The 11,149-nt window shown below is 33.0% G+C and overlaps 2 protein-coding genes across 2 annotated transcripts; one reads left to right on the forward strand and one right to left on the reverse strand.

Moving 5' to 3' along the window:
• The first annotated feature begins 677 nt into the window (after positions 1 to 677).
• On the forward strand, positions 678 to 3,223 carry LOC18017641 (pentatricopeptide repeat-containing protein At5g50390, chloroplastic). Its single transcript, XM_006402047.2, has 2 exons — positions 678 to 2,658; positions 2,744 to 3,223. Exons 1-2 carry the CDS (start codon positions 845 to 847, stop codon positions 3,072 to 3,074), a joined length of 2,145 nt encoding a protein of 714 aa, XP_006402110.1. The 5' UTR covers positions 678 to 844; the 3' UTR covers positions 3,075 to 3,223.
• Positions 3,224 to 8,352: 5,129 nt separating this feature from the next.
• LOC112086575 lies at positions 8,353 to 9,606 on the reverse strand. Its single transcript, XM_024155543.1, has 6 exons — positions 9,466 to 9,606; positions 9,106 to 9,370; positions 8,917 to 9,031; positions 8,680 to 8,807; positions 8,489 to 8,573; positions 8,353 to 8,395 (listed from the first exon to the last, which is right to left on the reverse strand). The coding sequence occupies exons 1-6, from the start codon at positions 9,604 to 9,606 to the stop codon at positions 8,353 to 8,355; spliced, it is 777 nt and encodes a 258-aa protein (XP_024011311.1).
• Positions 9,607 to 11,149: the final 1,543 nt, after the last annotated feature.

The raw sequence follows: 11,149 nt of genomic DNA on the forward strand, positions 1-11,149 counted from the left end.
GGCTTAATCACGGATGATCCAATTTTTACTTTTTATTTTTATTTTTAATTTTTATGGGTTATAAAATATTAAATTATAATCTGCATATATACGGATAGTTATCTAGTATAATTATATACTAAAAAAATATTGGTTATATTTTAGATTTGAAATAATCAAACTACCCAAAACTATTATTGTAAACTGAATTTTCTAGTTATGTTTAGATCAAAATCACCAAAATATATGAAAACTTTTACTTATATTTATCAAAATTAAACCATTTTTTAAAGTTTTTTTGGTATTTAGGATAAATTTTGAGTTTCGATTCGAACCTAGACAGCCGAACTGAATCCGACCAAAAAAAAAATATTTGAATGAGTCCTAGATCTATAGTATCAATTTGGAACACAAAAGAACAGACCCAAACCCAAACGGTACCCGAATGCTCGAGCCTAATTATTATTTGCTTTGCTACAACTAATATCATAAACATGTTTGTAATCAAAAGTTTTCCTCCTAAATTAACTCGAAATATTTTGCTAATTTAACACGCAAAAACACAAAACAGTGGCGCGTGATTAGATCTGGTGATGTCGAAACGACGTCGTTTCATTACTACCAGCTTCTCTCTCTCTCTTCAAAGTCTAAACCTTCCCCAACTGCCACTAGCGGAGCTCCCAATGCTGTGATTGTTCTTCAACTCTGTTTTCAAAATTTCCTTTTATTCTTTCTGCAACAAATCGAATCAACAATTCCATCGTTCTAAGGAGCTTTCTTCGGTGATTCTTCAAAGTTTTAGTAATCTGATCACAATGGTCTGGATCTTCTGGTTTCTCTTTAATTGATCACATTCCCTCAAACCATGGAGATTCCACTCGCGTTTTATCAGAGCTTAAGATTAGACGACAACCAGAGTAATACCCTCGAGTCTTATCATTACTCCAATCCCAAGTTTTCCGATTTCCCGCGGTTTTCTGGATACGATTTCTCGCTCCGTCGAAGAAGATGGAAGAACCCATTTGCGAGAATTACTTGTTCTTCTCTAGCTCAAGGTCTGAAACCAAAGCCGAAGCTGAAACCGGAACCAATCAGAGAAACCGACGGCGACCACTACAAATCGAAAGATCCGGTTTTGGATGATACCCAGATCAGGAAATCTTCCGTCGGGTTATGTAGTCAGATTGAGAAGTTCGTCTTGTGTAATAAATTCAGGGAAGCGTTCGAATTGTTTGAGGTTCTGGAGATTCGAGGTAGTGTTCGTGTTGGGGTTAGTACGTACGATGCTTTGGTCGAAGCTTGTATTCGTTTAAAATCGATTCGTTGTGTGAAAAGGGTTTTTGGGTATATGATGAGCAATGGGTTTGAGCCTGAGCAGTACATGATGAACAGGATCTTGTTGATGCATGTGAAATGCGGGATGATTATAGACGCACGTAGATTGTTCGACGAAATGCCTGAGAGGAACTTGTTTTCTTATAACTCGATTATCTCTGGGTTTGTCAACTTCGGTAACTATTTTGAGGCTTTGAATCTTTTTAAGATGATGTGGGAGGAGCTTTCCGATTGCGAGACTCACACGTTCGCGGTGGCTCTCCGCGCAGCGGCTGGTTTAGGCTCTGTTTACGTTGGGAAACAACTTCACGTCTGTGCGTTGAAGCTAGGAGTTGTTGGGAACACGTTTGTTTCTTGCGGCTTGATCGATATGTATAGCAAATGCGGTGACATTGAAGATGCTCGATGTGTTTTTGATGGTATGATTGAGAAGAGTACAGTTGCTTGGAACAACATCGTTGCTGGTTATGCGCTTCATGGTTTCAGCGAGGAAGCTCTATGTTTGTTGTACGAGATGCGAGACTCTGGTGCGTCTATTGATCAGTTCACGCTTTCGATAATGATAAGAATCTCTACAAGGCTTGCGAAGCTTGATCTCACTAAGCAAGCACACGCCCGGTTGATTCGGAGCGGTTTTGAATCTGAGATCGTTGCTAACACGGCTCTTGTGGATTTTTATAGCAAATGGGGTAGAGTTGATACTGCAAGATATATTTTTGATAGATTGCCGAGGAAAAATATAATCTTGTGGAACGCTTTGATGGGTGGATATGCAAATCACGGTAGAGGAACGGATGCGATTAGCTTGTATGAGAAAATGCTTAGAGAAAAAGTTTCTCCAAACCACGTCACGTTCCTTGCTGTTCTATCAGCTTGTGCGTATTCTGGTTTATCCGAACGGGGATGGGATATTTTCCTATCGATGGGTGAGGTTCACGGGATCAAACCAAGGGCAATGCACTATGCCTGCATGATTGAGATTTTGGGTAGAGACGGTTTATTAGATGAAGCCATTGCTTTCATTAGAAGAGCTCCTTTAAAACCGACGGTTAATATGTGGGCAGCACTCTTGAATGCTTGTAGGATGCATGGGAACTTGGAGCTTGGAAGAGTGGTTGCTGAGAAACTCTATGAAATGGAACCTGAGAAGCTTGGAAACTACGTTGTGATGTATAATGTGTACAACAGTATGGGGAAAACTGCAGAAGCTGCAGGTGTTTTGGATGCATTGGAGAGCAAAGGTTTGAGGATGATGCCGGCTTGTACCTGGGTCGAGGTTGGAGATCAGAGTCACAGTTTCCTTTCAGGAGACAAGTGTGATTCTTACAGTGAGACCGTTAAAAGGTAAGTTATGTGACTCTAGTATTATCTTTTGTTTGTCTTAGTTTCACTCGTTACCTGAAATGTGGGAATCGAAATGATGAAACAGGCAAATATACCAAAAAGTTGATGAGCTAATGGAAGAAATATGCGAGTATGGGTACTCGGCGGAGGAGAAGAACGTTTTACCGGACGTTGATGAGAATGAAGAGAAGCGAGTAGTGAGATATCACAGCGAGAAGCTTGCGATAGCTTATGGATTGGTGAATACGCCGGAATGGAATCAGTTACAGATAACTCAGAACCATAGGATTTGCAAAGATTGTCACAAGGTGGTTGAGTTCATATCTTTGGTTACAGGAAGAGAGATGGTAGTGAGAGACGCGAGCAGGTTCCATCATTTCAAAGAAGGAAAGTGTTCTTGTGGAGGATATTGGTGAATCAAGAAGTCCATTTTTTGTTTTGGTTTAGGCAACAACGGCAGATGTTCTTGATAAAGATATATGTATAACACAGGGAAATAGTGTGATCATGTAACGGTTTCTATTCTTGTTTCTGATTCTTTTAGCATTATCAATAAAAGTGAAATCTTAATGAGTCTTATTTTTAAACGTTAAGCTGCTTATACACAAAGGACTTATGCATTTTGAATCTTGAATATTGATTGTTGAACAGCTTCTACTCTGTCTCCGGATTTGGTATTGGAGAGTAAACCGCTGACATGGGTGTTCAAGAGGGCGGCTCGGGTAAATGCAAGAAGGCTGGTTCTAGTTGGAAAGACAGTGGGAAGATGGTTTATTCAGTGTTAGGTTTGTCTTCAGGTGAGCAATTCCAAGTCAAACTCAGTGACTTGAAAAAGTATCTAAGTCTTTATTAAAATGAGCAAGTGTTTCATCGTCCTTTTTTAATAAAGCAGTTGAGGCAGTTGAGTTTTGGACTTGTATTTGATACTAGGTTAGCCCAGCTTCGCGGATATTTTATATTATTGTTTTTATGTAGCTTTAAAATAATGAGTAATAGCAATGCAGGGTAACGAATAAATCAACAATTAAGTGAGTGTCTTGACACCTTTTTCAACAGTGATTGGACAAATATAATTACGCTTTACCCCTTACAATTTTTGTTAATTTCTACAAACCCCGTATTCTGATTTTTATATTATCCTTCTTTTGTAACATTTTTTTCCAGCGGACAAATCATTCTTTACAATTTCCAAAATCATACAAATTCTTTTTTAATAATTTATTTAATTTGTTACCCATCAGTCATACCAATGAAGATCCCTAAGTAACCTCATTAAAATTCTAAATCACCTAACAACAAATCTAAAGAAATAGAATAGAAATCTTTGAGTGACCAACTAGTTACACAACATTGTCAGAGAGGTGACAAGCAGGGGCAAAGAAGAGAAGATGATTTTATCTTTGAATTCGTTAATATTATTATCACGTTATAAATATCAGATATTTTTATTACATATTACAAATATCATATATTATTGTTAGCATGCCAACATTCTAGAGAAATAATTTAATTAACAGTTAATCAAATAGTTATCTACTAAAATTATATATAATTTTAATATGTTAGCACGTTATAAATAACATAATGCGTGCGGACTTGAATGTTTTTATAAATTTTATTTGTATTGCGTATATTGTTAAGTTTATTGGGTTGAATTTTATAAAATTGATAAGTGACAGTGTGTGTGGGTACAGTGTTACCAGATTTGGGCCGAATTGTATGTTATTAGTTTAAGAATTGGATTGTGTCTTACAATTACAATTGGCTATACATTTTTTGATGTAAATATAAACAATAAGTGATGTATAACTGATTAAGTAATTATAATTAGGTATGTATAATGAAGAAAGTGTAGATGAAGAATACATGTAATTATGAATACATACATTAATTTTTTGTTCGTAAATCGTAAGTTATTTATCGAAATGTGACATATATGAACATATTTTATAAATTATATGCGAAGATGTATTCATTTATTTCGAAATGTAAATTCATTTGGAAATGGTGCTGTATTAGTCAAATGTTATTTAATATCTTATAATTATAAACGATTTTTGGGGAATATGAAACAGAGTGAAAAAAAATGAGGAGTCACTCTGAAAGAATTCTATATATACACACCATAAGAAAATTTTGATCAACTAACCAAGCAAACAATTACTTACTCAAACACAACCCATACTACAATTATTCTTCTGATGTGATCCTCAGACATACGTACAAAAAATATGTTTACATGAAGGAAAAATACATTTTTTCCTACATAATATTTCTTGTGCATCTGTCAAGAATCACATCAGAAAAAGTTATTATATTCACTGTGTCGCCACAGAGTTATTATAATTATATTACTTGTGAATGCTCACTTTCGACAGGAAGTATACTGTTAGTACTTTATACCAAAATCTGAATAGAGTAGAAATACAAGTAATTTTGATCAGTAGGTAATGAGAAATGTATACCGTTTTCCATAAGTTTTTGATATTATTGATTTTTTATTATTCACTGGAATTTTTAGAAAAAACCGTCATTTAATATGTAGGAAATTGTTATTTACATCGAATGAGATCCAATATTGTGTAACACATAAAAACCTTTTAATTGGTATTTTTAAATTTGGAAATATTACAATTTTCCAAATTATCAGGAATGTTAGATTTTTTATATCTCATCGCAGCAATTATCTAAAATAACAACAAATCACATTTTTCTATATTATGTATTTCATTTAAATTTGAAATTTAAAAAGTTGATGAATTTTATTAGAGATTTCTAAAATTTGAGATATATTTTATCTTATTAACAACTAAGTTACGATTAATCCGCATCAACAATACATTAAACTTACAATTATAACAGTTTAGTAACTAAATTATAAATTATAAGTTACGGTATATTTAATAAAATATTAATTGGTTGACTGTTGTACTAATTATGTAATATGTAACGATGGAAAATGTAGTATTTAGTAGATGATTTACCTTACTATTTCTGATATTCAAAATAAAAGGTAATTTAAAAATTTAAGACGATGAAAAACAACAAAATAAAAGTAACTTATTGAAATAAAGAGTCAGCATGCAATTTTAAAACTAATATTAAGAAAGACATATAAATCTAATTGACCGGAAATAAGCCCATTGCATAGCAAGCTTCTCTGAAGGTGTCGTATACAACACCATTAACTTTTCGGATATCTTCATAACTGCGAGGACCTCTAATGATATTCAACAGACAACCCAAATAAAAATTTCGCCATCATAAATTGAATACTGTTGCAGAATAGTTGGATTTCCTGAACCCTTCAACCGTGGCCTCCACTCATGCAATGTGGCATTCCAGACAAATTGATGAGATAATTCAGTGTAGAGCAGGAATCTGGCAGTTGGGTATATCTTGTTACACTCCATCCAAGCAATAAATTTTGTATTTTTCATTAGTTTGTCGACCTTGTTTCCCTTCGGAGAATTTGTTCTTGGTAGATGAAATTGAATAATTCCTGAAAACAATGATAAGAACTTGTTAAAACAGTTAAAAAAAAACAAATAATGTATGATAAGAAGTTATAAAGGTTGAGTCTCTATAATTCTATACCAAGGATTCTTAATAGAATAAAGTTGGACGCAGAAGGATTACCTATCCTGTTCATAGCAGTAGAAATGGAGAATATTGAGAATTTTTTTTCAGTGTAACAAATGAAGTTGCAATTCACAAAAGTATAATGTGAATATATAGATGGGTTAATAAATAGGACATACACGAATATACGAATAAGTTAAAGATTGCAATATGCATCTCGTTATAGAAAGTAACAATAATATATCAATATCCTTCATATTATATTTTAAAAAATCCAGAATATATGGTTAGATAATTCAATTTATAAATAATTGCTTCATAAGAATATTAGTTCGAAATTCGGAGCACAATATTATGTTACTATATATTGCAGTCTAAATCAAATTGTAAAGAGGAAAATCCAAATTTTTAAACATTTTTGTATGAGACAAGTTATGTAAATTATACGAAGAAGACTTGTGTATATATTATGTCCATTTATCAAAAGCGAAAGTGAAAAAAGTCAAACAGGTCGGTTGAAACAGTATTCCCAAAAAAACATAGAAATGTGGTGACATTGAATATTTTGTAACTACCCTATCCTATATAAAATATGAGGGTAATTTTTATTATAAAAGTACATATAAAATTTACTATGCAACCCTAAACGGCTGATAAGAGATTAGACAAAAATGGAGAATCACCAAGAAAAACGTTTTGATGAAAACGGATTACTAAATATAAATCCACCACCATTGAACATGAGATTTGGTGTGGAAGAAACACCACCACCTCCTCCAATTTCTGAATCAGAGATGGAGCAAAATAATATGTGGGAAGAGATGAATGACTTCCTGAGAAAATCAACTGCGAAAGCCATCGATGTTTCTTCTGAGGTAATTTAAACTTTAAATTATTCCGTTTTATTGATGATTTCTGTATTATTGGATGTTCATATCAATATGTAATATCTGCAGGTTAATGAAGAAAAATCGACTGATGATCCAAAGGAACGTTGCAAGAACGGAAAACACGATCTCCATCTAGATCTGGAGATAAGTTTGAAATGTATAGAATGCGGCTTCGTTAAGACAGAAATCCGCTACCTAGATACATCTCTGTGGGTAAGCTATTAATATTCCATTAATACATTTATTTGTTTAACTAATATGTTTGAAGTTAACTACATAATATGTTTTTGAATATTGTAGGCACATAAGAATAAACGTGGAAGGAGAAACTTTGAAGTTTAGCTAATATTATCTCTGTTTTTTTTTGTACCATAATTATCTTCAATAAAATAAAAATAATTATTCTCTCAATTCACTTTCTCATATATGTGTATTGATCCGTAAGATTATAAGCTCAACTGCTACATTGATTATAATCCATAAACATTAAAACATAGGAGTTGACAAAAAAAAAAACATTAAAACATAGGCAACAAAATATAATATTTTAAACTCAAGTCAAAAGGTAATGAGAAAAGCTTAACAGTAGTTGTCAGCACTGAAATTCAAACGTCAATCGTAATTAATTTAAAATTACTCCTACACGTAAAGTTGTTAATAGATCAATTGTGAGCATTTGACCAAAAAAAAAAAATCAATACTGAGCCAACGTTGTCAATTGCGTAAGAAACGTTATAGTTGCATCGCGTGGCATAAACATCTCTCGGTTAAACTCATAAAGGCTCCTAATAAATGTAATTTCCAAGTCTACCGTAACAAATTAGTATGGTGCTAAATTTGGCATAATATGAAAAATGGCCGTTAAAATATTGTAGTTGTAAAATTTGGTAATATCTTATTATTATGGAAATGTGAAATATTGGATGGAAGAAAATGTTTATAAAGGAAGTAACATTTCTAAATTCAAATGAATTCTATATATATATGGTATATGTTATATCCAAAACTATACATATAAAAATGTAAAATATATAAACAATAAATACAATGATATTAAAGACATAAGTAAAATGGCAACTAAACATTACCATAAATAAATACTAAAAATTTCATTACAAATATACGAAAATAGGTTCAAATACATCCCAGTTTTATGGGTAAATATTACAAAATGTTTGAACGTTTAACAGTTGGTATTAAAATAAAAGTAGAAGGATAAATGTTATGGCCAGCTCGGATCTCCATGGATATCGGTAAAAGGAAGCCTGACAGAAAATAAATTTCAAGTTAAAAATTGAAAAAAGAATAAAATAACCCATAAAACTTATTATATACATTAATACCAATTAGAAAATTACCAGTCAAGAAAATCAGAAACCTCTTTTATGTGAGGATTGAAAAGTATTTCAGAATGGTCTCCAGCATTCCTTATACGATATCTCCCTGTATGATTTAGAAATATAAACGGCAGAAATGTTAGAAGCCAAATTAACATATTAACAAAGTCGAAATGAATGTTCCCACTCGATTATAAAATTTTATTACTAACCTTCGGAATCATAGGTCAGACGAAACATGCGCAAAGTCAAGACTGTTTCATAAGTACCTATGTCTTCCCACTTCTTCCAGAAATCCAGAGCAGTCTTCCCAATGAGTTCGATATCCATATCATTATAACTAAACCAAAAATTATATTACAACAACATTAACTAAAATATAAATACTCTGAATTATAAGACGAAAGATTGGCCTTTACATATATAGATGATAATATAAAATGTCTTACTTCATGTCCCTTATTTGAATGTCCAATTTGTGAGAAGGTCCAAAAATCATCTCGTATGGGTCATCAATGTCAGTACTTAGATCATCATCAACATAGATGATTACGCCGATCAAATCTACAAAGAAACATTTTTATTACCCAATATTTGTAACCCTATATCTTAAATTGAATAAAGGTGAGAAGCCTAACCGATAGAGTACTTAGTAGGAAAATTCCCTCGAATAATGGCATCAAATGGCATAAAATCCATCATATGCTTAGGATTGATTTGAAAGGTCTTGTCTACAACAGTATCGGCGTTCATGTTGATGAAGTGGTAGTTTATAGTATTTCTGAAAGATCCGAACGCGTTGACAACGTTGAAGAATTTGACATAATTCCATTCTCCTTCTTTAAACTTTGGACCGAGGGAAGAAATAAGATCCTGATCTATCGATGCCTCTATTTTGTAATCCTAAATTCGTGAACCAAATAATCATTTTAGATATTCATGGGTTTAAATGTTCATAGCATGCAACAGAATAAAAAAAATTTAAAATATGAACTTACATTTTCGTCACCGAGGATAAGATGCAATTCCTGGCGATGATTACGGTAGTTGAATTGTTCACAAACTCGTATGACTTTTATAAGGATTCTGGAGTCAGATTTTGTGGGAGAAAGATACTCAAGGGTACAATAGCGAGGCATGTTTGAGGAAAGTGGTTGTTTTCTGGGACTTGTTTGTTTTTTGTTAAGATGAGAAGTTTTTCTACTTGGTCCTTTTATATGTATAGGAAAACAATAGAAAGTATAGGGTTTGAAAGGTTGTGTCGTTTTGTAAAATCCGAATAAATAGCAACTTTTGACATTTATTGCATTAAGTGACTTACGAACAAACCAAAATGGTAACATTCAATTCATTGGTATATTTGATTTTTATATTGATTAAATATATATAGTGAAATATGTAAATATAGTAGGAAAATGTCATATCTTGTACTGACTACTTCTTTTTAATTAAATCAATTACTTCATTTCATTAATTACAAATCATTTTGGGAAATTACTTAGAATACACCAAAACTATCATTTTATTACTAGACTAACTTCATTTTACCGTGGAGAAGTAAAAGACATAGGATATTACTTTTATCCCTTATTTGATAAATATAATTACAATGTATGCCATTTTAATAATTACCTAGACTAAAAAAAAAAAAAAGTTTGAGACCTAAGTTTTACAATGGGTCTTTTTTTACAATTACTGTTTTTTTCATAATTTTACTTTGTCTTTCCACCTTCTTTTCGGCGCCCTCTCTCGTCGTCCACTTTCTAGGGTTTCTGGGTTTTCTCTTGTCGAACCGAAATCGGCGTTGGCGTTAGGGGCGATTTGTGCGTCGGTGGTTTCCTGTTTCCGCAAACTTTATCGCGTTCGTTTCTTCACTGTTTCCGCCGTTCCACCGGTTTCCTGTTTTCTTCTTCTCTTGGTAAACAAAAGGTTTGTCATGACTCTTCCATTCCTTTAGTCTTCTTGTCAGTTTGTCGTTTACTCTTGCTCTGGTTTTAGATACGGTTTGTAGAGATTGAATTAAAAACCCTAATTTCTCTTTTTTCGTGAACGAGATTTGTTTTAAAACAAAGGAGATGTTGTGTGTGAGAGATGGTAAAGGAGTGAAATTCTGGAAAATTATCTCATATATTTGAATTTGCCGCGTTGTTTCTGTAGATTTACATAATTTTGTCGCCGTGTGGCTGTAGATCTATGAGTTTAGGTAATCTTGTGGATGTAGATTTGAATAATGTTTAAGTGGGTTTGTATTTCTGGGCTCGCATTGTTTGAAGTTGTGTGCTTGTAAGTTCTTTACGGTGAGAAGATTTTTCATGTGGATTGAGTTTTGGTTTTTACTGAACCCTGATGAAATGGTAGATTTGTTTACTTTGTGTAGGAATTGTTTACTTCGGGTTAGATTTGTTTGACGTTGTTGTAGACTTGATGGGGTTCGGGTTTTGGGATGTGGAGATATATAAGTGTGCCCCCAAGAATTGTTTGATAATGGTCGTAGACTTGTTGTACTTGGAGGCAAACTTGTTAACTATATCAGGTTGATCGTTTGACAAAATTGCTGAAATGTTTTTCCATGGCGTGCAGAATGGCATCTTATCCAGGCAGGTACTATGGCGATGGCAAGATCCCACCTCAGAAGAAGAGCATGCATCATTACTGTGTTTTGGGGAACATTGGAAGTATAAA

The sequence above is a fragment of the Eutrema salsugineum genome, unplaced genomic scaffold (assembly GCF_000478725.1).
Source record: "Eutrema salsugineum unplaced genomic scaffold, Eutsalg1_0 scaffold_2, whole genome shotgun sequence".
Classification (NCBI taxonomy): Eukaryota; Viridiplantae; Streptophyta; class Magnoliopsida; order Brassicales; family Brassicaceae; genus Eutrema; species Eutrema salsugineum.

What these genes read in the sequence shown, in the direction of transcription:
- LOC18017641 (XM_006402047.2), top strand. Translation starts at nt 845, where the DNA reads ATGGAGATTCCACTCGCGTTTTATCAGAGCTTAAGATTAGACGACAAC. An exon ending in TACAGTGAGACCGTTAAAAG is followed by an intron (nt 2,659 to 2,743) that starts GTAAGTTATGTG and finishes ATGATGAAACAG; the next exon opens with GCAAATATACCAAAAAGTTG.
- LOC112086575 (XM_024155543.1), bottom strand. Translation starts at nt 9,606, where the DNA reads ATGCCTCGCTATTGTACCCTTGAGTATCTTTCTCCCACAAAATCTGAC. An exon ending in TCCTACTAAGTACTCTATCG is followed by an intron (nt 9,032 to 9,105) that starts GTTAGGCTTCTC and finishes GTTTCTTTGTAG; the next exon opens with ATTTGATCGGCGTAATCATC. An exon ending in GTTTCTGATTTTCTTGACTG is followed by an intron (nt 8,396 to 8,488) that starts GTAATTTTCTAA and finishes ATTTTCTGTCAG; the next exon opens with GCTTCCTTTTACCGATATCC.